Source organism: Amphiura filiformis, chromosome 18 (genome assembly GCF_039555335.1).
Source record: "Amphiura filiformis chromosome 18, Afil_fr2py, whole genome shotgun sequence".
In the NCBI taxonomy this organism is placed as follows: Eukaryota; Metazoa; Echinodermata; class Ophiuroidea; order Amphilepidida; family Amphiuridae; genus Amphiura; species Amphiura filiformis.
Genome location: NC_092645.1, coordinates 19,355,298 through 19,383,067, shown reverse-complemented (window position 1 = coordinate 19,383,067; position 27,770 = coordinate 19,355,298). Strand labels below are relative to the sequence as shown.

The 27,770-nt window shown below is 38.9% G+C and overlaps 1 protein-coding gene across 1 annotated transcript in view; it reads left to right on the top strand.

Annotated features, from left to right (window-relative positions):
* Positions 1-27,770, top strand: part of LOC140139013 (anoctamin-4-like) — an 89,392-nt gene that overhangs the window by 53,529 nt on the left and 8,093 nt on the right. The window contains exons 14-25 of the mRNA XM_072160795.1: positions 4,318-4,383; positions 7,823-7,897; positions 8,980-9,144; positions 9,997-10,033; positions 10,721-10,832; positions 11,678-11,732; positions 14,780-14,877; positions 15,633-15,766; positions 16,978-17,130; positions 21,820-21,872; positions 24,155-24,375; positions 26,656-26,761. Coding sequence (XP_072016896.1) covers positions 4,318-4,383; positions 7,823-7,897; positions 8,980-9,144; positions 9,997-10,033; positions 10,721-10,832; positions 11,678-11,732; positions 14,780-14,877; positions 15,633-15,766; positions 16,978-17,130; positions 21,820-21,872; positions 24,155-24,375; positions 26,656-26,761 — 1,275 coding nt within the window. The remainder of the gene's footprint in view (positions 1-4,317; positions 4,384-7,822; positions 7,898-8,979; positions 9,145-9,996; positions 10,034-10,720; positions 10,833-11,677; positions 11,733-14,779; positions 14,878-15,632; positions 15,767-16,977; positions 17,131-21,819; positions 21,873-24,154; positions 24,376-26,655; positions 26,762-27,770) is intronic.

Below are 27,770 nucleotides of genomic sequence, written 5' to 3'. Positions count from 1 at the left end.
GCTAGCCCTATCATAGCTAAAGCATCTAACTATGAACTATAATTTCTATGTTAAATTTTTAACCTTGTCAGTTTAATTTGATGTAGGCCTTAAAGTCTTTCATTTTCCTGTATGTTAATATCATAATAGAAAGGATACGTAATTCATATACAACATGTACAAAGGGGAGCGAGAAATGGATGCGACTTTAAATTTGTGTCATTGTAGCTGTAGTGAAAATTAATGTACAGAAGAAACTGCAGTTAACAGAAAGTGGTGCGAGAAAGGGGTGCGAGCTATCGTATTTATAAACATCATGACCGAAATAGAATTCCGTGGTAAAATCCGAGACCACACCCTTTCATTTGCTCCAGGCCTATGCAACCATTGCAACTTTTCCGGTGCTAAGTGTCGTATTCATGTCCCTTCATGGTAATAGAAAAGGGAGCGAGAAAGGGATGCGATAGTTGTAGCTGTACAGAAAAGGGAATCCTTAATGAATTGAACAAGATGTCACCAGAACCATTTAAGAAAGGGGAGCGGGTTCGCGCTAGCCATATCATAGCTTAACTATGAACTAGATTTTCCATGTTAAAATTTAACCATGTCAGTTTAATTTGATGTAGGCCTATATATATAATGCCTTTCATTTCCATGTATGTTAATATCATAATAGAAAGGATATGGACTTAATATACAAAGGGGAGCGAAAAGGGGATGCGACTTTAAATTTGTGTCTTTGTAGCTATAATGAAAAGTCACCCATAATTTGTACTGAAAAAACTGCAGCTTAGTAACAGAAAGTGGTGCGAGAAAGGGGTGCAAGCTATAATAGTATCATATCTATCACGTCTATGAACATCATGACCGATCTAAAAAATTCGGCATAAAAATCCGAGACCGCACCCTTTTATTGTTGCAGGCCTTATGCACATTATCCGCTGCTAAGTGTCGTATTCATGGTAATAGAAAGGGGAGCGAGAAAGGGATGCGAACTTTATTTTAGCCGATAGTTGTAGCTGTACAGAATGGGCACCAATGAATTGAACAAGTTATTATTACAACAATACCAGAAAGGGGAGCGGGATCGTGCTAGTCCTATCAAAGTTAGAGCATCTAACTATGAACAAAAATTTCTATGTTATAGGATTTGTCTTAATAAATATATACAAATGGATGGAAGCGAGAAAGGGATGCGACTTTAAATTTGTGTCTTTGTAGCTGTAGTGAAAATTGATGTACAGAAGAAACTGCAGTTAACAGAAAGTGGTGCGAGAAAAGGGTGCGAGCTATCGTATCATGACCGAACTAGAATTCGGCGGTAAAATCGAGACCACACCCTTTCATTTGCTCCAGGCCTATATGCAACCATGGGAACTTTTCGGTGCTAAGTGTCATATTAATTCATGTCCCTTTATGGTAATAGAAAGGGGGCGAGAAAGGGATGCGGACTTAACCGATAGTTATTGTAGCTGTACAGTAAAAGGGACTCCTTGATGAATTGAACAAGATGTCACCAGAACCATTTAAGAAAGCGGAGCGGTTCGTGCTAGCCCTATCATAGCTTAACTATGAACTAGATTTTCCATGTTAAAATTAACCATTTCCGTTTAATTTGATGTAGGCCTATGTGCCTTTCATTTTCCTGTATTTAATATCATAATAGAAAGGATATGAACTTAATATACAAAGGGGAGCGAGAAAGGGATGCGACTTTAAATGTGTGTCTTTGTAGCTGTAAAGAAAAGTCACCCATAATTTTTACTGTACTGAAAAACAGAAAGGGTGCGAGCTATAGTATCGTATCTATAGTTAAGCTATGGTAGGTCTAGCACGAACCCCCCCCCTTTCTAATATGGTTCTGGTGACATCTTGTTCAATTCATCAAGGAGTCCCTTTTCTGTACAGCTACAACTATCGGGTAAGTCCGCATCCCTTTCTCGCTCCCCTTTCTATATAATGAAGGGACATGAATACGACACATAGCACCGGAAAAGTTGCAATGGTTGCATAGGCCTGGAGCAAATAAAAGGGTGTGGTCTCGGATTTTACTGCGGAATTCTAGTTCGGTCATGATGTTCATAAATCGACAGCTCGCACCCTTTCTCGCACCACTTTCTGTGAACTGTAGTTTCTTCTGTACCTTAATTTTCACTAAAGACACAAATTTAAAGTCGCATTCCTTTCTCGCTCCCCGTTGTATGTTAAGTCCAAATTTATTATGGTATTAACATACAGGGAAATGTAAGGCACATAGGCCTGCATCCCCGGGCCTGCATCAAATTAAACTGACACGGTTAAATTTTAAAATGGAAAATCTAGTTCATAGTTAAGCTATAATAGGTCTAGCACGAACCCGTTCCCCTTTATAATATCGTTCTGGTGACATATTGTTCAATTCATCAAGTTGGTCCCTTTGCTGTACAGGTACAACTATCGGTTAACTCCGCATCCCTTTCTCGCTCCCCTTTCTATTACCATGAAGGGACATGAATACGACACTTAGCACCGGCAAAGTTGCAATGGTTGCATAGGCCTGGAGCAAATGAAAGGGCGTGGTCTCGGATTTTAGAACAAAATCTTAAGGCCCTTCACAATATTGGTTTTGAGTTTACTGCCGCATCCAAAATTGAGAATTGCAAAATATTTAATAAGGCCTATTTGATATTTTCTCTATTAAATGACATTTTAATTACATTGATTTGCTACTGATATAAATTTGATCATCCTAAATTAACTATGATGCTGAACAAACAAAGAACCCCATCTGCATTATTATCAATGTATAAAATCAACCATAATTGCAATATAATAATAAATTTGATACGCTTCAAAGTAAAAAAAAAAGTAATTAATAATTATTTAAAGCTACCTCGTGCCTTTTTTTTAAAACAGAAAACAAAAAATACGCTATTATTAAGGCTCATACGCATTTGATATAGGCCTACTGCAGGGCCTATAAATTATAGCCTAGAATAATGAAGTTTCAAGTTTCTTTCAAGTTCACGGAATTTTATTCACAGTGGATGTATCACGTGTATAGGTACATCTCTGTGGGTAAACAAATCATGCGTTGTAGGAATATTCCATCGGAGGAAATTTGGGGGTCATCTGTTGTGCATGCGCACAACCTTGGACATAGCTTGCCTGGTTTGATCACAGATATCATATTGCACATACACACACAGTCTATGCATGGTGGTGCACACTGCAGTTTGATCGGTGACACCACATGTTGAAACTTAATCTGTGTACCACGTGTTTCATGTCACAGTGCAGGAACCCGGGCAGGGTCCAGGGTCTAGAATTAATTGTTTATACTCTACATGCTTTGCCTGTCAGCAGTCAATTACAGGCATGCATCAAAGTTTCTCAAGAGAGCATTGGCCAAAGCTAACGTTAAACACCGGGCCTCCGCCTAATGAGGTTTTTTTGAGTGAAACTGAGTGGCATCTCTGATGATAGGAATCAGAAATAAGACGATAAGTCATGTGTGTAATAGCTGCCTTTGTCTCTTCGAATTTGTAGCATGTTAAGGTTTCATCTGAGTAGTGGGTATTCGAGTATCTGAGTATTGCGTGACGGACGCACGCTTTTTTGAATTTATGCGGGTGTTAGTTGGGACTTGATTGATTCACGCAGTAACAAAAAACTAATAATTCTTGCCTATTACGAGCTGATCATAGTATAGGAGCAATAATGACTTGACGAATAAATAAGTTTTTGGATTTCTCTACAAAAGCATTTTCAAAATCTTACACGAGACAGCCATTGCACATGCAACTTTTTGGAACTCAAATGGTGATATAATTCTGTTGGAAACTCTGTGAAATAATCTACACTATATACTGCTATAATGAAAGACAGAGATAAAAAGACTTAATTCACGTCTGACGTCAGGGCAAAAGCATGCCGTCATTGGTTGCTGACCTGCGCAGTACGGCAATTTCTGTCTTGTTGTCAGAATTTCAGATGCGAACTAGTCTTTTTATCTCCGTCTTTCATTATAAGGGCCGGTAATTTCGGTAACAATAACTATATGAATAAATATCTTTCTAAACATGGATATTGCCATAAGAAGACTGCACTATAAACAAATGGGTGTACTTCAAAGAATTTATAAATTTTTCATAATATTGACATACTCTATAACCTATCACCAAACCTTGAAATAGTTTGCCATATTCTCACTCAAACCATTATTTTAAGTCTCATCTTTTTTGTGCATATATATTTTACCAAACTTGTGATTAGGTTGTCAGAAACAAAGGCTCAATATATCATAGTTTCATAGTATAATGCCATAATATTTTTATGCTCTTTTGTGTTTATTTGCAGGAAAATATTCGCCCTGCGTACATAAAACAGGCTGGAGGTAGCAAACACGAGAATCCGGTTAGCAAGGTAAGGGTCATTCAGGCTATGTGTGTAGGCATAGTCAAGAATAGTACATGGAAAAACAGTGGCATGATCGACAGGAATTATATAATAAAGATAATTTTTCACCACATTCGCCGTCGCAAATAATAATCTCATGCCGATTCCTCAAGAATAGTGTTGATGCATGGTACACTACAAGATTCCAATTGTGGTTGCCTTCACTGGTACACCGTTGCAAAGGTACCTGACTGGTTCACACAGAGTGCCAACACAGTACCATTGCTGCTACTGCACAGGACCCATCAGCAGTGGTACTGCACAGGTACTACACTGGTACTCCCCTGGCACTGCACAGCTCAGCTGACTTCATACCTATACAGGTGGCCGCAATAGGAATCAGGTAGTGTATGTATGCAACAGGATATATAGCATGCAGGCTTGTAAACAGCTGCACAAGCAGATCTAGAGGGAATATCCGGTGTATGGGCCAGGCACTAGTGTCTTTTTTATAGACCATCTGATTGGTTAATTACATGATGTAATCATCTGAGTAAGCAATCAATATAGATCAAGCTCTTTTAAGCTTAATCCTGTTATCTCTGATTGGCTCAATACATAATATGGTCCTCTTTGCAGTCAATCAAAATGTATCTTAGAGGTTGATAGTTTGACCGGTAGTTCCTATATTCGGGATTAAATCTGCAAAGGCATGCATAATTTAGGGATTCAATGTTGTTCATCACCATTGAACAACAATACGTCCATGTCAGCTGCGTGGTTTACTTCACATGGGGAGCTTTAACTGCCCGAGTAAAATAAACTATGCCGACGCACCAGACGCGAGTTGTTAAACAGTGCTGAACAACAGTGAAACATGATTGAATCCCTTTCAACAACAGAAACAAGCTAAACATAAAGATCCTCTAAATTCTAATGATTATTTCATGATCAGTAATAGTCATTGCCACTCAACCTTAAAGGAGGATTTTGTGATCCTAGCATCCACAAGCATCCACATATTTCAGTAGATATCCACGAAAAAAGCTTATTCCCAAAATTTCGGTTGATTCCGATTTTGCGTTTGCGAGTTATGCATGATTATGTGTATTACAATGCTCCATAGACCACTGTTGTAATTTCGTTCTGGTATACCAGAACGAAATTCAAATTTGACGATATTTTTGCTTAAGGTGGCTGTGTACTCTCAGACATGCATGTAGTAAAAGTGCAATAACTTTGTAATTATTCGCGCGAAACATATAAAAGTATACATTTTTATGAAGGCAAGACATCAATAAATCTTAATATAAATACAGGGTTGGGGTAAAAACAACAGTTTTTAAGAAAATCACTAAAAAGTGAGTTTTTGGCAAAATTTGTTAGGTACATCATTACAAAAAAACACTCTTTCCAAAATATTTTATTTTGTTTTTAGCTCAATCTTGAGGCTCCATTCCAAAAACGTTTTTTTTATTGTTTTGATATTGGCCTTATTTTTTGAGATATTGACCATATATAAGGCATCAAAATGAACTTTTTAAAATTCAAAAACGCCTATTTGCACAAAATGATGCCCAAAATCGGAAATAGACCAAAATATAAAAAATGAGAAAACCGTTTCTTGAGTCGATCATGCTTTTTACGATGATCATATTTGCTTACCTATAGATGCTGTATTTATTGAGTTATCGTGTACCTAAATCGTCATTTTACCGAGAAAATGAACATTGAAATAATGGCGTTGAAGTTTAAAGTGGTCACATTTTGCACTTTCATCGAATCTCACAGGAGAATCGACAGTTTTCGTTTTTGTAACTTATATTAAGTGAACATCGGGTAAATCCACAGCCCCTTGAGAAGTTTGAGCGAAATCCATTCATAACTTGATATTTAAATTGGGGAAAGAACTTGAAAAAACCCACATTTTATCAGCTAAAACGGAGCCATTTGACCACTAGGTTTTTGTGAAATCAGTGCTTCCGTGGTGTTTCCATAAGATGCGGCACGCATGCAGATAAGCGTCGCAGTATTTGTGCGTTAACAAATTGCGCGACACGCAACGCGATGAGTTGGTGCGTGCGTGTACCTTGCTGGTACAACAAAGATTTTCTTTCCTTTTCAATTTCAAACACGAGTGGAATAGTGAAATAAAATCCTTAAAATATTGCAGTTGGAGTTTACAAATCTGGATTTTCATTCCTTGTATTTATAAAAACATAACAAGGTACAAACATATCATAAAAACTCAATTTTGAGAAAGAAACAATGGCTAGAGTACACAGCCGCGTTAACAAATTAATCTATTTATTTTTGGTACATAAACATGTAGCCAGAGGTTGTGGCATAAAAATCTTAACTTTTTTTGAGAAAAGTGGGGGGATGAGGCTTCGGATCACGAAATGCCCTTTTAAGAAGGTGATTGCTTTCTTGATATCAGTAATAAAACTACAGACTAAAACTGGCTATTTTTAGCCGCTACCTCCGACTGAATTCAAAATCTAAACACACAAGTTTCTGGCATGACAAATATTACACGCTCATGCTTAACGGGTATGCACGCTTCCGTTAACTTGTGTTCGCTTATAACTATACGCTACTGGAAAAGTGTGGATTCATAACAGATTAACAATGTTTGGATCCTGTACAAAGGAAGAGTTGTTGAAATTCATAATATGCTTATTTTGAATATAAGCAGTCATACAGTCTCAGCACTACCCCAAGCTACCAAACCCAATGTGAGGTTTTGCTTGTGTCACAAACAGTTGAAATTCAGTTGCAACCAAACCTATATTGGACCTCCATCCCTATTAGGCAAAAAAAAGATTGTTTGCTTGTCCTCCACCGACCGACCCTAATCTGGAAAATCTGGAAAAAAAGGTTTGTTTGTTTTACTGTACAAATGAATACCAACCCTAATTTTTGGAAATTCCAGAAAAAGTTTTTTTCTTCTTTCAACAGTTTTGACATGCTGAAAAGTTTCTTTTCAAGTTTCTACACACTTCTAAACTGTTTTAAAAACATGAATGAAGTGGTATACAGTAGAGAAATATCCCAATTTACAACTATTTGCTATTACAACTATTATTGAGCTAATTAAAGGCATATAGTCATTTTTTGACTATGACCTTTAAATTTTTTTTTTAAATCCCGACCGACAGATCCAATTCTGAAAAAGTTGTGGAGGACAAGCAAACAATCTTTTTTTTTGCCTTATTGAGTGTTGCAAGATTTTACAGTGGGCTGTTCCATTTGAAATCGATACACCCCTATGGACAACATCACCTTTTCCACACAGGGAGTGTGAATTTCAAATAGAGTTACCTGATGGATGATTCCATTTGGAATCTGCACTCCCTGTGTGGGAGATTAAGGTCAGGTCATCCATAGGGGGTGTATAGATTTCAACTGGAATAATCCAATGTATATTTTTACCGAGACTTCTCTCTAACTTTTCATTTTGCAGGAACAAGAGGCCTATATATCATTGCTCTGGAGATTTCCTCGCATAATGTCAGCTATACTCACCATAACTTTCATGGTAAGCTCTTTTAAATAGCAAAATTGTTTGTTATAAACTCTGAATATTTGAAGTATATGTCACATACAATATTAAAGTGGCGCATCGGTATATGTCACATACAATATTAAAGGGGCGTGTCGGATCTTTTCATATTCTGTTTCCATCTTACATTGAGGCCTACCATTAAAACAATATGGCCATCATGTGTCCTGAACTTGCGACCCTTATCGTAACATCACAAATATTATGATTTTTTACACCAACCAAATTAGATTATTTCCACAAGTATCAACCCTAAACTAGCAAAAGTATACATTTTTGGAAAGCTGAAGGCATAAGCAATTCAAATTCACATATTTCAACTCATTATACAGGGTTACTTTCAAGTTATACAGGGTGGAATAAAAAAGATTCAGATAAAAAATGGGTTACTTAATGCATTGCTTATTACCAACTTGCAGTAATAAACTGGAAGTAAACAACATTCATTTGGTTAGAGGATAGGGGGAGCCTACTGACTTAGGAAGAAACTAAAATCACGGCTGTTTGGTAAACTCGGAATACAGGGTGTCCCAAAGAATGTTAGAATTGTTTACTATTCAACATATTTTGAACTGAAACATTTTGCCCCTAACACACACAGAAAACTAAGTCCATATTTAGATTCCTCATCAAATTTCCCTTCAGAAAATCTATATGTTGACTATGATAGGATAAGTAATTAAAATTTTACAGTAACTTATAGATTGTGAAGACATCCACATTACTTACTACAGTGTTTAATATGAAAACGGGTAGTTTTGTATGGAAAATTTGAATTTTCTAGACTAAAAACCAATCATAAATGATTAAAAACAATTAGTAGAATTGTTTAGCTGTAATGTCATGAAAATTTTTTGTTTTTTACTCTTTTTATGATAAATAAAACATGTGTGGGAAAAATTTAAAAAAAATTATTTAAAAAAAAAAAAAAAAAGATTTTTTTATATTTTTTTTAGTGTCGGTCGGCGCCGGTCCGTGCCGGTTACCCCCGACCGGCACCGACCAGCCCCCTGGTGATCAGCAATCTTTATTTAATTAAGTTTTATGTATCCTTTCAGATTGCGCTTGTGATTGCAGCAGTGCTTGGTATCATCATCTATCGTATAGCAGTCAATGTGGCCTTTTCCACCATGTCAGATGACTTTGTCAGCTCCCAGGCATCACTCTTCACTTCCATCACGGCTTCACTTATAAGCTTGCTGATCATTATGATCCTGCAACAAGTAAGTTGTATCCAATGAATAATCAGACTTCAAACGACTCGACTAGAATGACTCGACTCGACTCGGACTCAACTTAACATTTTAGAACTTGTGACTTGACTCGAGTCTCAAATCCCAGATGAATGGGACTCAAGCTTTAGGATTCGAGTCTCAAATTCCAAATGACTCAACTCAACTGGAGACTCTGATGACTTGGACTTGACTCAAAACTCTAATGACTCGAACAAGACCATAAGTCTTGTGACTCAACCATTTGACATGACCCCTACTTGTATTAATGACTCTAATTCAGATTAGGCAGATATGTTATTTCCATTTCTATGGCTGTTTGCTTCCCATTCACCTTACATGTATATGCTTTTGGGCCTATCTCGAGGCCCGTCGACGCCATCGTGTGGTGCCCTTGAGTAAGGCACTTTATCTTGATTACTCCTCTCCACTCAAGTGTATAAATGGGTACCGGCATTCTTAAATGCTGGTAAAAAGGTAACATACTCGCTGTGGAGGAGGTGTAGCAATTCCCCTGTAGCGACATTACATGGAGGAGTCTGGCCCAATCGCCAATGAAAGAGAGATGGGCACGCCGATCACTGTTTATATACAGGATCGCCTCCTTTACCTTTTTTTTACCACATATTACCTTTGCATGGTTGAATCTCCAGTATAAACCAACCAAAATTTTCCAACACCAAGGTCATAAAATTATGTTATTACGACAATGAAACAATGTTTAAAAAAACTTTCATATGCCACCTTTATACAGAAATGTGGTTTTATGATTTTTGTAAATTATAGAAGCTCATGAAAAGATAGTAATCAATATTGTGTGACCTTTTCTTTCTTGTTTGATAGGTGTACAACAGAATTGCAACTAAGCTTACAGAATTTGGTATGTTTAAGAGTATTTATTTTTGTTTGACAAATCCATAAATTGTATACTTTTGTAGGTCATGTGGTTCTTGAGTTATCTTGTAAAGAGGGCTGAAACAACAACACTTTTGTAAAATGTACATAACTCAATAACAACAATAACTCAAGCAAGTTTTCAAAGTTTTTGATTTGTAGAATGAACTTTTTGCAAAACATCAAAGTATTATTTTTCAATATTAATATGTGACCCATCACATCGAAACACGGCAGTTGTCGGAAACCCACATTGAAAGATAATAAAGAAAACGTGCCCCGAAAAATAAAGAAAATAATAAGGAATTTGAATCCTTTTTTTCACATAAAATCACCATTCAACATACGGCATCAATAGAAGAGGTGTCATTTTAAAGCTTAAAAGCAGTCCTTTAGTCTGGTAAAGAAACCTACAAGTTAATTTTTGACGACAACTGCCGTGTTTCGATGTGATGGGTCACATATATTGATTTAGATAATGAAGATCAATTTTTGTTTGGCTGCTTCAACCAAAAATACCTAGTCTACCCTTAATTATAGAGCTTCATAGAACAGACACAGACTATGAAGACACTAATTCACATTCAGGATGTGCTTGTTTACTTTTGTCAAATATTACTCATCAAGCTTCTATGCTAATTATCTAATTTGCATAATGAATATTAATTTTCAGAGTTACATCGTACAGACACAGACTATGAAGACAGCTTCACCTTCAAGATGTATTTATTTGCATTTGTCAATTACTACTCATCAAGTTTCTATATCGCTTTCTTCAAGGGAAGGTAAGTAAAACATAACAAAATGTTTATGTACATAGTCTACCTGTAACTGGCTTATTTTAATTTGCACTTTTACAATAATATTGAACTATTCCAGTTGAAATCCATACACCCGCTATGGTAGATATAACCTTAATATCTCACACAGGGGGTGAAGATTCCAAATGGACTCACCCATTCAGGTAACCCCATTTAAAATTCACATTCCCTGCATGAAAGATTAAGGGCATGTCTTTAGGAGTGTATGGATTTCAACTGGTATAGCCCTTTTGTCCATGCGGATGGCGGGGTCCTCTAGTATTAAAAATATGTTGCGCATGTTGGGCTGACATGTAATGTGGTTTGAGCTGACTTATGATGACAAAATTCTGGTTGTTGCAGGCTGCAGGACATAGTATTTTACAAGCCCTGGGTAAGATACATGTATAAGAGAGCCATTGAATGATATGGGTAGAATTGCTGCATTCAAGTTATGAACAATCTGCCAGTGAACTTAAGATATGCTCCGACTCTGTCAAACTTCAAAACAAGTTTTAAGATACTCTTGCACAATGATGTCTATTATTGAACTCAACTATTTTTTGCTAGGTTTATTATGTTTACAAATGTAATTGCTTGTAATTTCTGCATTTATGTTTTCATATAGCAACATTTATAAGTCTTCATCATCATCATCATCATCATCATCATCATCATCATCATCATCATCATCATCATCATCATCATCATCGTCATTGTTATTGTTATTGTTATTGTTATTGTTATTGTTATTGTTATTGTTATTGTTATTGTTATTATTATTATTATTATTATTATTATCGCCACAATTTTTTTTCTTTCACACGCAGGTTGCCTGGTACTCCAACTGATTATGGCAAAGTGTTTGGTTTTCGGCAGGAGGAGGTGTGTATATATTATTATAATAACTTGAGGAGGCAGTGAAGGCTCATACATTACAGGAGTTCACTAAACAAAATAGATTTGGTGTTTCCAGAGGACATTTACATTTGTAAATAAACTGAGCTCAAAAAGAAACTTATGATTTTTTACAACTTGTGAATCACAAGGTCGTATCTTAAAATACTAATGAAGAAACGGTAAAAAGCTGCGTCGGCAGTGTGATGATGAATACAAAAGTAAAAAGTAGGAAACTACCGTGAAGTATATAAAATTGGGCGAGGTTTCGGCCATAGGCCTTTTTCATAGCCATGATATAATACTTGTGAAAACAAAACATACACATGGAATGAACGTTGAAAAACGCGCGTGCGAGTGAGGGACGAAAGCGCGAGCGGAAAAGCCCAAAACACCAGCGGGAAGCATAAAAATGCGAAGCGGAAAGCACAAAAAACGCGAACGGGGAAGCACAAAAAAAACGTGAGGGGCCTAACGACGAAAAGCGGGAAAATCAACGTTCATTCCTGAAGGCGTAAGTGTTCCTAAATTGAAAATTAGCTGATATCATTCGTCCAGTTTCACCGATGTACACTGAAGCGCATTTTCGACACATAATGGCATATATGCAGTCCTTAGTGGTGCACTAGTGAAGTCACCCTTGATGTTAAAGTTATCTTTGACCGTTGATTGTAGCAGTGTTATAGACAAACTGACAAGTTTTGCATCGCGGTCTCTTACATGCGGTCATGGAGGCATTATTATGCTTAGGTGTGACTAGGGAGTGGACGAGAGAGTCTCTGAGGTTTTGGTCTTTTCTGTATGCTTGTAGGGGAGGTGATGGGAAGATGGCATGAGTAGCTGGATCCGCGCGAATTAAGTGGAAATTCTTCTGAACGATTTTGGGTGATATGTGAGAACCAGCGGGACGCGATCGGTGTTGGTGGCAGGTGTAGGTTTGATAGCTTCTTCACGAGATATTCTATCAACCTTACGCTTAGCATCTTTGGTGATGTGTTCCGGGTAGTCTCTCTCGTGGAAGAAGGTGCACATTTCAGAAGCTCAGTTCTCAAAATCTTCATCTTCACTGCAAAGACGGCGAAGTCGGAGAAGCTGAGATTGAGGGATAGAGTTTTTGCACGCCGAGGGATGTGATGAGGAGTAGGTAAGGTAGCTATGGGAATCGGTGGGTTTGTAGTAGACGCTGGTTCTGAGTTTGTTGTTTTCTTGGTTGACAAGGACTTGAATGTCGAGGAACGATAGCGAGTTCAATATTGGAGATTTCGAAGGTGAAATCTAAGGATGGATGAAATGATTTCACATAGTTGATGAATTTCTCCAGGTCATCGCGAGAACATGACGAAAATCCGATGATGTCATCTATGTAGCGGCGGTAGAGATCTGGTTTGATACCGGTATACTGGGAGAAGATTTGATCCTCTATATAACCCATGAAGATGCAAGCCATGCTGAGGCCTAATTTAGCCCCCATGACGATCCCAGATTTCTGGATGAAGTGCTTGTTGTTTTAAAAACTCAAATGACGAAAGTTTGAGAACTAGTTCAGCAAGCCTAATCAGTGTAGTTGTGCTGGGTCTGTTGTTGGATGGGGTAAGTATTTAAGAGCAACTAGAGCCTCATCGATGGGTATGACCGTGTAAAGCGATTTAACATCCATAGTAAACAGAAGTCGGTTAGGTCCAGAAAATTTGAAATGATCGAAAATACGCAGTGCATCATTGGTATCTTTCACATACGATGGCAGAGACTCGATGATCGGAGTGAGAACACTATCAAGATAACTTGATATCAGTTCAGTGCATGGGGTAATTACACGTAGATACTACTGGTCTTCCTGATTTTGGGAAGCAGATAAAATACTCTCCTTTATTATTTGCGACAGCGAACCTGGTGAAAATGAATGTTTATTTATATAATTCCCGTCGATCATGCCACTGTTTTTCCGTGAGATAAAATACTGTCAATCAAAATGAACCAAAATTACACACAGGATTACCTTAATACTCTACTCAAAACACATGTCAGTAACCAAGTAGTTGTCCAACTGACACAACAGCAAAATGCACTGTCATGGGACAGCTTCCTGGACTTCCTTCACTTTCACAGCCCAACATTTGGCACCCAGGACAAAAAATCTGTGAGAATGCACACAAGATCCTTGCACAGATGATAAAACGGTGCTGCTTTCTGCTTTTCATACACTTTTTTCATGTAACAGGGCTGGGCTGTGAATGTGGTCCAGGAAGCAGTCCCATGTCAGTGCATTTTGCTGTTGTGTCAGTTGGATAACTGCTTGGTTACTGACATGTGTTAAGAGATGGACAGGATTTCAAGATATGACCTTGTGAAAAATTATAAGTTTCTTATTTCTTTTTGAGCTCAGTTTATTTGGGAGACCTCAGCCCCATCTGTGTTTAACTTGATTTGTTGAAATTTCAAACTTTTAAATGTTCTTCTTCCTTTCAAACTCTGTTCTTCCTTTAAAACTTTTTCAGTTTCTTTTCTTTCTTTCTTTCTTTCTTTCTTTCTTTCTTTCTTTCTTTCTTTCTTTCTTTCTTTCTTTCTTTCTTTTCTTTCTTTCTTTCTTTCTATCTTTCTTTCTTTCTTTCTTTCTTTCTTTCTTTCTTTCTTTCTTTCTTTCTTTCTTTCTTTCTTTCTTTCTTTCTTTCTTTCTTTCTTTCTTTCTTTCTTTCTTTCTTTCTTTCTTCCTTTCTGCCTTTCTTTCTGCCTTTCTTTCTTTCTTTCTGCCTTTCTTTCTGCCTTTCTTTCTTTCTTCCTTTCTTCCTTTCTTTCTGCCTTTCTTTCTGCCTTTCTTTCTTTCTGCCTTTCTTTCTGCCTTTCTTTCTTTCTGCTTTGAATGTATGCAACATAAATATGTCCTTAATATGCCTTGGAGCATAACAAATTAAGGTGTCAAATCATTAAAACTATGTTTTCGTATGAAGAGATCTGTATAAAAGAGGTCCAGATAATGGAGATTGGACTGTATCAGATTTGTGGAACTACATATGAGCGGTTTTTTATTCCATCTCCAGTGTGACCCAGCTGGTTGCCTACAGGAGTTATTCATCAACATCGCTATTGTCATGTGTGGCAAACAATTCTTCAACAACTTCATGGAAATCTGTGTACCGTAAGTCTATAAACCCAAGATCCTGCATATTTGACACATTTTGCAATATCCACCCATAAGGGTGTGAGTGAGTCCCGGGAATTCGAGTCCCGCCCGAGAATCCTATTACCCGGGCAGGAAATTCCCTGCCCGGGTACACAAAATTAAATTTTAAGTTATTTATTATTTTTTTCGGTTTTGTAGTGTCCCTGGACCTAGACCTAAATACTAGGATCAGTCATGGTTGACCTTAAAAAAATTGAATTTTGCACGATGTTTTGTGTTTTTAATAAGAAAATTGATATTTTGTATTTATGTAATACTCTATCAATGATATTTTTTTTGCAATTTCGGGTACCCGGTTACCTGCCCGAAAAATGCGCCGGGTGCCCCGGCACAAAATTACCCGAAAATCACACCCCTATCCACCACAGGAACCTCATCACCCCCAGCAGCCTCACTACTAGACTGCTTGGCATTCCCTTTTTGATAAACAATTCATACTATTCCATACATAAAACACAACACATTCCTAGTGACTGCTCTGCCCAGAGAACTGCTTTGTGACCTACCATATCTTTGTGTGCAAGGTTTTCGGAGTGAGCCACTAAGGTTGAAGATTAGAACATTAGAGCGATGATAAATTAAAATGGTCTACTAAAGTAGACTACCTCACTACCATCACCATCCTTCTCATCATCCATTAGTGGTGATGTTACCTTTATAACCGGGAGACATTGATATTCATTTCTTTAATTTTCTACCTTGTCATTTAGAATTGTTCTCAACTATTGGCGTGCCAGATCTCAAGGCGAAGATAAAAAAGGAAAAGAACTAGAGCAGTGGGAGGAAGATCTCATCTTACAAGAGTGTGATAAAAATGGCCTGTTCAGTGAATACCTTGAGATGGGTGAGACACTTTGATACTAAATTTTTAAAACTTTTTAAATAGATTTGGATAATATTTTTCAAACCTGGTTTGACATGTCCCAACTTACACTTGACCCTAACCGTGCCCAGGGGGTTTTTGCTATCGGAAGGGAAAGAAGAATTGAAAAAGGAGAGTAGATGAACAAAGAAGTCACTTGGTACCTCTGGGATTCAAACCACAGACCCCTCACATGCCATGAGAAGATCACCAGCCTCCAGCCATGGGGGTTACGCTGGCCCGGCCAGTGATTCCCGGAGTATATGACTTAGGCTGATTGCGTCATCGGATCACATAGAATGCGTGCACGAGCAGTGGTTTTAATAGTGAGCTTACAGTTAATTGACCAAATTTTTTATGTTTATAGTTTACTTGTCGGCATCAGCGAATCACTTTTCAAACGTCTTCACAATATCCAGCATACTGCTGCACGATTAATCACCAGGAAACGCAAATATGACTCGATCACAAATGATCTCATTGACATGCACTGGTTACCCATTAAGCAACGAGTTGATTTTAAAATCCTGGTCCTTGTTTACAAATCTTCTCAAAAACAAACTCCGGGTTATATTTCTGATATGCTTCATGAACAAACTGGTCGCAGACGCCTTCGCTCCACAACATCATCAACACCACTATTCATTGAACAAAGAACTCAACATTCAACATTCGCGGACAGGTCTTTCTCCTGCTATGAACCCCGCATCTGGAACAAACTGCCCAAACACATCAGAAATGCAGAATCCATTGTCATTTTTAAGAAACTGGTTAAGCATCACCTGTTTGGAATTGCGTATAAGCATTAACTTTCTTTGTAATTGTGTATATTTTGAATTGATATCATGTATGTATTTTCCATTTGTTTGCATATGACTGATCTTTGTATGTGTCCAGCGCCTTTGTGCAAGTTTTCTTGGTTTTAGGCGCTATATAAGTTTCAGGGATTGATTGATTGATTGATAATAGACCAATTATCAGTTAAATGGCCAAGAGATTAAGTGGGTTTTCGTTCATTTTACCTCATTATTTTGGCGTTACTTTGACAATTTGCTTTGTGTTTGAACGCTCGCAACTACTCTGGAATGAAGCAATTTGCAAATCCAGCACTTTCATTGACAGGATATCTTTGTTAGAATTTCAGCAAATTTATACAAACTCAGAATTTTCTTCTTTTTTTGTTGTTATTTCAGCTGTCCAGTTTGGTTTCACTACCATCTTTGTCGCTGCCTTCCCTCTGGCTCCATTCTTTGCACTTATAAATAACTTGATGGAGATCCGACTTGACGCCTTCAAGTATGTCACCCAGCTACGCAGACCTTACGCTGCCAGAGCACAAGATATCGGTAAGAATTTATCTAACATTCTTCGGGAAGACCTGATTACAGTTCTAACTTAAAATTATATTGATATACTATTTCCAATGGATGTTGAACACTACTTGGAGCATTTGTGCTGTAACAGCTGCCAAGCTCTTTCAATAATTTGAGGTTCATGGTCCAGGTTTCACAGCCATATGACTCTCTTGGTCAGGGTTGTTCCATCTATCACACTTACCCATTTCATACCTTTGTCAAATGGGACACCCTCTCGAAATCCTTATTGGTTTGTACAGGGCCTTTCAGTTCCAGTCAATTTTCTCCTCATAGAAAATACTAATTTGCCTTTTTCATCGTAATTATGAGAAGTTCATTCCTCTGATAACAAGTTAAATGTTTGAAAATTTTTCACAAACTGTTATTTATTTTATGTCATGTTTTGTGATTTCCTCCATTGGGTGCAGCAGTAAGAATCCCCTCTATGTGATACGAATGTAGGGTGCAAGATGGGACAGCCAAAAACAGCTGATGCGATGAAGTCAACAAGCGCTAGCGACATGCCGACTAAGAGAATAATACAGGCGTAGGGCTAAAAACCTGAAGTTTGAATTTCTTAAAGGCATCACTTGAAAAAGCAGATGTGTAAATGAGAATTTAACCATAGTCTAACTAACCAGTTGTAGTCCTACTATGTAGGGCATATTGGGTGGCCTAGGGGGAAATCAGTGTAGTCCTACTATGTAGGGCATATTGGATGGCCTAGGGGGAAATCAGTGTAGTCCTACTATGTAGGGCATATTGGGTGGCCTAGGGGGAAATCAGTGTAGTCCTACTATGTAGGGCATATTGGATGGCCTAGGGGGAAATCAGTGTAGTCCTACTATGTAGGGCATATTGGATGGCCTAGGGGAAATCAGTGTAGTCCTACTATGTAGGGCATATTGGATGGCCTAGGGGGAAATCAGTGTAGTCCTACTATGTAGGTCATATTGGGTGGCCTAGGGGGAAATCAGTGTAGTCCTACTATGTAGGGCATATTGGGTGGCCTAGGGGGAAATCAGTGTAGTCCTACTATGTAGGTCATATTGGATGGCCTAGGGGAAATCAGTGTAGTCCTACTATGTAGGGCATATTGGGTGGCCTAGGGGAAATCAGTGTAGTCCCACTATGTAGGTCATATTGGGTGGCCTAGGGGGAAATCAGTGTAGTCCTACTATGTAGGTCATATTGGGTGGCCTAGGGGGAAATCAGTGTAGTCCTACTATGTAGGGCATATTGGGTGGCCTAGGGGGAAATCAGTGTAGTCCTACTATGTAGGGCATATTGGGTGGCCTAGGGGGAAATCAGTGTAGTCCTACTATGTAGGTCATATTGGGTGGCCTAGGGGGAAATCAGTGTAGTCCTACTATGTAGGTCATATTGGGTGGCCTAGGGGGAAATCAGTGTAGTCCTACTATGTAGGGCATATTGGGTGGCCTAGGGGGAAATCAGTGTAGTCCTACTATGTAGGTCATATTGGGTGGCCTAGGGGGAAATCAGTGTAGTTCTACTATGTAGGTCATATTGGATGGCCTGTAGTTCTACTATGTAGGGCATATTGGGGGGCCTAGGGGAAATCAGTGTAGTCCTACTATGTAGGTCATATTGGGTGGCCTAGGGGAAATCAGTGTAGTCCTATTATGTAGGCCATATTGGGTGGCCTAGGGGGAAATCAGTGTAGTCCTACTATGTAGGTCATATTAGGTGGCCTAGGGGGAAATCAGTGTAGTCCTACTATGTAGGGCATATTGGGTGGCCTAGGGGGAAATCAGTGTAGTCCTAGTATGTAGGGCATATTGGGTGGCCTAGGGGAAATCAGTGTAGTCCTACATGTAGGGCATATTGGGTGGCCTAGGGGAAATCAGTGTAGTCCTACTATGTAGGTCATATTGGGTGGCCTAGGGGGAAATCAGTGTAGTCCTACTATGTAGGTCATATTGGATGGCCTAGGGGAAATCAGTGTAGTCCCACTATGTAGGGCATATTGGGTGGCCTAGGGGGAAATCAGTGTAGTCCTACCATGTAGGTCATATTGGGTGGCCTAGGGGGATATCAGGGTAGTCGGACTATGTAGGTCATATTGGGTGGCCTAGGGGGAAATCAGTGTAGTCCCACTATGTAGGGCATATTGGGTGGCCTAGGGGGAAATCAGTGTAGTCCTACTATGTAGGGCATATTGGGTGGCCTAGGGGGAAATCAGTGTAGTCCTACTATGTAGGTCATATTGGGTGGCCTAGGGGAAATCAGTGTAGTCCCACTATGTAGGTCATATTGGGTGGCCTAGGGGGAAATCAGTGTAGTCCTACTATGTAGGGCATATTGGGTGGCCTAGGGGGAAATCAGTGTAGTCCTACTATGTAGGGCATATTGGGTGGCCTAGGGGGAAATCAGTGTAGTTCTACTATGTAGGTCATATTGGATGGCCTAGGGGGAAATCAGTGTAGTCCTACTATGTAGGGCATATTGGGTGGCCTAGGGGGAAATCAGTGTAGTCCTACTATGTAGGTCATATTGGGTGGCCTAGGGGGAAATCAGTGTAGTCCTACTATGTAGGGCATATTGGGTGGCCTAGGGGGAAATCAGTGTAGTCCTACTATGTAGGGCATATTGGGTGGCCTAGGGGGAAATCAGTGTAGTCCTACTATGTAGGGCATATTGGGTGGCCTAGGGGGAAATCAGTGTAGTCCTACTATGTAGGGCATATTGGGTGGCCTAGGGGGAAATCAGTGTAGTCCTACTATGTAGGGCATATTGGGTGGCCTAGGGGGAAATCAGTGTAGTCCTACTATGTAGGTCATATTGGGTGGCCTAGGGGGAAATCAGTGTAGTCCTACTATGTAGGTCATATTGGGTGGCCTAGGGGAAATCAGGGTAGTCCTACTATGTAGGTCATATTGGGTGGCCTAGGGGAAATCAGTGTAATCCTACCATGTAGGTCATATTGGGTGGCCTAGGGGAAATCAGTGTAGTCCTACCATGTAGGGCATATTGGGTGGCCTAGGGGGAAATCAGTGTAGTCCTACTATGTAGGGCATATTGGGTGGCCTAGGGGGAAATCAGTGTAGTCCTACATGTAGGTCATATTGGGTGGCCTAGGGGAAATCAGTGTAGTCCTACATGTAGGTCATATTGGGTGGCCTAGGGGAAATCAGTGTAGTCCTACCATGTAGGGCATATTGGGTGGCCTAGGGGAAATCAGTGTAGTCCTACTATGTAGGTCATATTGGGTGGCCTAGGGGGAAATCAGTGTAGTCCTACTATGTAGGGCATATTGGGTGGCCTAGGGGGAAATCAGTGTAGTCCTACTATGTAGGGCATATTGGGTGGCCTAGGGGGAAATCAGTGTAGTCCTACTATGTAGGTCATATTGGGTGGCCTAGGGGGAAATCAGTGTAGTCCTACTATGTAGGTCATATTGGATGGCCTAGGGGAAATCAGTGTAGTCCTACTATGTAGGGCATATTGGGTGGCCTAGGGGGAAATCAGTGTAGTCCTACTATGTAGGTCATATTGGGTGGCCTAGGGGAAATCAGTGTAGCCTAGGGGGAAATCAGTGTAGTCCTACTATGTAGGTCATATTGGGTGGCCTAGGGGGAAATCAGTGTAGTCCTACTATGTAGGGCATATTGGGTGTCCTAGGGGGAAATCAGTGTAGTCCTACTATGTAGGGCATATTGGGTGGCCTAGGGGGAAATCAGTGTAGTCCTACTATGTAGGGCATATTGGGTGGCCTGGGGGAAATCAGTGTAGTCCTACTATGTAGGTCATATTGGGTGGCCTAGGGGAAATCAGTGTAGTCCTACTATGTAGGTCATATTGGGTGGCCTAGGGGGAAATCAGTGTAGTCCTACTATGCACGGCTGTTTGATGTATGTAGAATTGGCTTCATTATTAACTAAGTGCAAACTATAGATGGCGCTATTTAACCTAAATCATATTTCTTTATTTGCAAGGGTTAGGTGATTAATACCGCCATTAAAACAGCTGGAATAGGTGAAACAAGCAACAAGGAAATTTTTTAAACATATTTTATCAAACAATAAAAGGAATTATTTGTATTAAAAGCTTGAAAGGGTAATTTCCAGTAACTAAATAGCCACCAATTTTGGCATTAATACATACATTTTATATCCGAAAAAGCTTTAAAAAACACTATAAAAGTAAATAATTTTGTAAAAGAGGGGAAAATTAAAGTTGAGAACGACTCAAAAGCATCTATATACATTAGCACGATATCACTTTTGGCTGTTTAAGCCTAAAATTTGGTTATACATGATGTTTTGTTTGAAAAATTAATAAATGATCCCATCAAACAACCGTGTATGTAGGTCATATTGGGTGGCCTAGGGGGAAATCAGTGTAATCCTACTATGTAGGGCATATTGGGTGGCCTAGGGGGAAATCAGTGTAGTCCTACTATGTAGGTCATATTGGTTGGCCTAGGGGGAAATCAGTGTAGTCCTACTATGTAGGTCATATTGGGTGGCCTAGGGGGAAATCAGACCATAATTGTAAGATTATCCCTGTGCTCAAGGCAAAAGTTTTCTTGGGAAACGGTGAATTCCAATGTGTGACTTGAAGTAGAGAAGGCCTGTATTTACAGAGTTAATGTAGTGAACGATTAAGTAAGTTATTTGATGTGTCTGAAATGGGTTTTTTCCTCTCTCTTTTTTTCAGGTGCCTGGTATGCTATTTTAGTCAGTGTAGGCAATTTGGCTGTATTAACTAATGTAAGTAATGAAATTTTATTTAAATTATCTATTATAATATTCCTCCATTCTCTGATTTATTAATGGGCAAATAAAAGTATCAACATCACAAAATATAGAGGTCTCCTTTGGCTTTATTGAATATCATTTCTTATGTTAAGTCTACTGTTCATAAATATATGTTATCGAACGGCATGCGTGATTGGTTGAGAGCCGGGCAAAAACTATGTTTATTGAAAAAAAAAACATGTGAAACTCGTATTTTTAAGAATGGACAATTGTTTGTTATTATTTGATATGAGATCCAATAAATGAATACTGGGGAATGTATAATAAAAGAAAATAAAAAAAAAAAAAAAAAAAGGTTTGTCTCAAAGCTCACGAGCGGTTTGAAAACAAATGCGAAATACAATTTTTTTTCAAACTTGGTATTTTTATGGTATTTTGAAGAAAAAAATCTGATTTTTGCCGAAATTTTTCGAAAAACTTTTTGAAATAAAAAAAATTTCTGCATTTCTTTTTGTTCAAATTGCGCGATTTTACAAACGTGCGCACAAGCTTTGCGCTTTGAGACAAATTTTTTTTTTTGGCCTTAATAGAATTGGGTCCCATAAAATTAGTCTACTGTAGTAGACCAGTTTAATTTATCATTCCCTAAATTAATCTCTCTGACCTGACCATGGAAAACTCATCATTCCTGTTCTGATTCACAGCTCAGATATCCATGAGAAAACAAGTCTACTGTATTTCGAATATAAAATGAACTATGCACTCTATAGTGGGTATGATGTTACCTCATTAAAAATGCAGTCTTGGCTGTTTATGCACATATCCTGTGGTTTTTACAAATTGAGCCGTTTGAATAGCCGTCCACCGCGTATTATTTGCACAAGGTCCATGTATACGCTTGACGTCACGCACGTATCTAGCCTACGCGATGGTTAAGCTGTCAAAGGAAATCTGAATGACACAGATAGAGCTACCCCACGTGGGTTGGGTTCAGTGAACACAGTGGGTTGGGCTAATGCATAAACATGTATGCTTGCCTATCTGTTATTGGTTAAGATTTACCACCCACGCTGATTTTTACTTCATTAACATTCATCTCAGATTCGGGATGAAAGAGGTTGAGTCTATGTGTTAAGATATGGTGGGTCACACAGGTCATATCCAACTACCGCAGTCCTTTTTTCTCTGGGCAGGGCAGTCACTGGAGATGTGATGTGTTTCGTCATAGATTTTAAATGGTTTCATGCATGGAAACGTATGAATTGTTTATCAAAAAAAAAAAAAAGGAATGCAGCGCAGTCTACATAAAATGGGCTAATTCAGTTGAAATTTATGCACCCCCTATGTGTGTAGGAAAATTAAAGTCATGTCTTCCATAGAGGGTGGATGGATTTCAATGGGAACATCCCAATATCCCAATACACACTTACATCACCAGCTACACTAGAGTAAAAATGCATCTTTTTGTTTCATCAAGCCTGTGTAAATAGCCTTCACTTCAGAATTCATACCTGGACAAGTCTACAGATATATACACCAGGCACAAAAAGAAACTTGTCAGTTCTGTTCATCCTTGCTGTTCAAAAACTTGATAATTTTGGATTATTCTGAAATAAACATTTTGTTAATTGGACTTTGCTTTCTCATTTGACACCCTGTTCGTGAAAAACGAACAAGAATTGACCAAGATATGCGCCCAAAGCCTCAAACCCCAAAATCAAAAGTGACATTTTCAACGATTTTCAATGGGAACGCATCGTTGTATTGCACACAAGCACCACAGGCCAATCAATAAAGCACACAGTGTAACGATAACAGGCACAATTGAATCGTTAAAATTGCAACTTTTCATTTTGGGGTTTGAGAGTTTGGAGGCGCATATCTTGGTCAATTCTTGCTCAATGTTCACAAACAGGGTGTCATATGAGAAAAAAAAGTCCAATTAACAAAATGTATATTTCAGAATAATCCAAAATTATCAAGTTATTTATCAAGTTATTGAACAGCAAGGATGAATATAACTGACGAGTTTCTTCTTGGCGATTACATAAACTTCTCTATGTCATATGTACATTGTATACCCAGGGACTGCCTTTCGCTCTCTACTGCTCTCCTTAAATCTGATATTGGAGAGTAATTTTTAGCTCTCCTTAGTTGACCATTCTCTCCTTATATTCTATTGTAAATGCTTTAAACAGCAATGCTCTTCTGCAAATTCCAAAAGACATTGCCTCATATCTTTTAAACAATAAATCACTTTTTTTTTCTCTTTGTTTCTTTGTTTGTCTCATCAGGCCTGTGTAATAGCCTTCACTTCAGAATTCATCCCGCGTCAAGTCTACCGATACAGTGTAGGGAAGGGCTCCCTCAGTGGCTACATGAATTACTCGCTGTCGTATTTCAACCCTGATGATTTTGAAGTCATTGATGGTGTACAAGGTGGACCTATTGATGATACTTATCCTGTGGGCGATGAAACCAGCCAATTCTATAACCAATCAGTTGAGATATGTCGGTAAGTGTAAATTGACTGTTTTAATCCCGAGCACTACCTGCCGATCTAACATGATATCTTAATTTTAATCACCAATCAAAATGGAGCTTTGCAAATAATTCACCCCATTTTTTTTTGCGTGTTGAAATTATTCTAACAATGTTGGTCCAATTGATAAAGACAATTTTTTTTGCCAATCGGCAGGTAGTTCTCATGAGGTTAATCGGCAGGTAGTTCTCATGGGGTTAACCCCATGAGAACTACTTGCCGATTGGCCAAAATGAATATTGTGTCCAATATTGAACCAATCAAGGAGGGTATTAATCTGCAAATAGTTTAAAGCGTAATCATAATTGGCTATTGACATGAGCATTTCAAGTTATCAACCAATCAGAAATGCAGTTAGATGACCAGTAGTGTCCAGGGGGGTTAATGGGCTATTCCAGTTGAAATCCATACACCCCCTATGGAAGATATGACCTTTGATCTCCCACACAGAGGGTGTAGATTTCACCCATTCAGGTAACCCTATTTGAAATTCACACAGAAAGCACTGCAGAAACAAGCATCAGAACATTCCAAAGTCATGTCTTCCATAGGAGGTGTATGGATTCAACTGGAATAACCCATTGCTTGCTGTTGCACCATGGAAGAAAGAGATCTCTTTCTTCCATGGTTGACACCTAGGTTTCATTATCATTGAGGTATAGGACTTTTTATTTTTTCGGAGAAGAGCAGGTAGGGCAACTACTTGATTATATTTCTACATGTTCATACTACATACTCTGAAAATTCGCACAAGTCCGTTTTTTTTAAATCACATTTTTGTTCCTAAAATGGGGGTTATAGCGCCCTCAATGGGCACTCTTCCCATAGGGCTACATGTAAAGACCAGTTATAGACAAATGGCCCTAAAATAAAACGGACTCGTGCGAATTTCCTCAAATTTTGCATATGATGTAGATTTAACATCTGGAATGTAATGCAAGTGATGTCGTTGCTGCTCTTCTAAATTCATTTTTAAAATGTCCGCCCCAGATCAAGGTGTTGAATCTGTTCTACAAATAATTCTACGGCAATTTGAGTCACTTCTGGTGACAGTCGGTTTCGATCAGGATATCGCCCAATTGTCAGATACACCTACCTGTCCGGTAAAAATGTCAATTCGCTATCTACAGCGACCCCATTCCAGTCGGTTTCAATCAGGATATCGCCCAGTTGTCAGATACACCTACCTGTCCGGTAAAAATGTCAACTCGCTATCTACAGCGACCCCATTCCAGGTTACTTGGCGTGGTTGAAGTTTTGTCAATGTTATCTCCCTGATTTCTGCTGTTAATGCCTATAAGCTCGACATAAAAGAAATTATTTTGTGAGGGAATGTGGCATGTTGTATTGGATTGATGATGGTGATGATGATGTGATGATGATGGTGGTGGTGGTGATAATGATATGATGATGATGATGATGATGATGATGATGATGATGATGATGATGATGATGATGATGATGATGATGATGATGATGATGATGATGATGATGATGATGATGATGATGATGATGATGATGATGATGATGATGATGATGATGATGATGATGATGATGATGATGATGATGATGATGATGATGATGATGATGATGATGATGATGATGGGAACTACAATCAGGAGGAATAAGAAGTTGTGAGGCTCATGAATCCGCTAACCAGATAAGATGGGACAGGAATATGAGAGGAGGTCCATTTATAAAGTAATGGAATAAAACCAGAGTACCCAGGGAATGAGAAATGGCATGATGAAGTTGATGGTGTCAGTGATGATGATCATCATCATCATCATGGGCGTAGCAAGAGCCTCGAGGGCCATGGACAAGGAGCAGTGTAGGGCCTTTTAATGACTCCTTTATCAGCACTTATGTCATTTTCGCCTTTGCTCGGGCCCGATGATGGTGATGATAAAAGATGATGGTAGTGGTGGTGGTCACTGGTGGCAAGGCAGCAAGGATGATGAGGAAGACATGAAAGAAGTTTTGCAGCTATAACACAAACAGGGATCCAGATAAGATGGGATAGTAAACTGAAAAAATGTCCATTTATAAAATGCAGGAGGAAAACCAGAGTGAGCCGTGGAATGACAATAACATGATAAAGATGAAGATGATCATGGTAGTGAGGAATCAAACACGACCACTACATCAATCCCTCTTTTCAATATAAACATTAGAAATGTGTTAATTGCAAGAGTTATATTTGTCACAGTCCAACTACATGGTAAATACCATTTGTTCCTTTTAATTTTAAAGGTATCGTGGATTCTACACTGGTCCAGACTCTGACGAACCATACGAGCCCAACCGTGATTACTGGAGGATTCTAGCTTTGAAACTAGTCTTTGTCTTGCTGTATGAAGTAAGTTATGCTATTGTTTTATTATCATTAATTCCTCCATGTTTAAGGGCTTGGTCACCCACCTTTGCAAAGTATTTTTTGTGGGACCTGAGCACATCTGACATACCAAAATGCATTCGATCGATGGCACCATAGAGGAAGGTCGTGAAAAAACCCGCTCCAGCCGAGTGTAAATTCTAGTACAATGGCCCCGAAAAACAAGCAGCGAGGTCAATCAACTCGCAGTGCGCGGAATGACCGCGGGCAACACTGTGAATATGTACCATCGGATTCTGCGCCGGGATCTGATGAAGATGGAGATGGCGGTTTTGAACAATTTGTTAGAAAGAAACTAATGGAAAGATGTGTTGGTCAGAAGAAGCTGGAAGCAGACATTGAAAGATCTATTGAGTTTAACAGCTCAAGAATTTTGGAGTTGGAAACTTTCAAAAATCGCAAACAGACACCGCTAACAAGTTACAACAAGAAGTTGACTCCTTGAAAGAGAAAGTCAACAAACAAGAAAGATTCTCACGGAGGAACAATTTTAGGATTGTAGCAGTTGACAGCCGTGAGGGTGAGAACTGTGTTAGAATTGTTAAAGGTATGCTGACAAATAAGTTCGGATGGAAAAGTACTCCGAATGTTGAGAGAGCACACAGAGATGGACGAGAACAAGATGGCCGACCACCTCATATCTTGGTCAAAATGCTCTCTTACCAGGACAAACTACTCGTAATGAAGAAGTCCAGAGAATGTCTGAAAGATTCAGCGTGGTTTATTGTTGATGATCTAACTCTGGATGATCTGCAGGAAAACGCAAGTGGAAAGACGAGGTGAAACAGCTGTACGATAGCGGTACAAAACTGAGATTTATCGCCGGAAAATGGCGGAGGAGTGACGGCCAGATTTACAACTTTGATGCAGAACAAACCCCGGGGAATGAATTTTCCTAGGAACTTTTCTACGGAATATCATTGGCTTCAATGTGTTTTTGTTTCTGTGACTTTTGCCGCTTTTCGAGAGACTG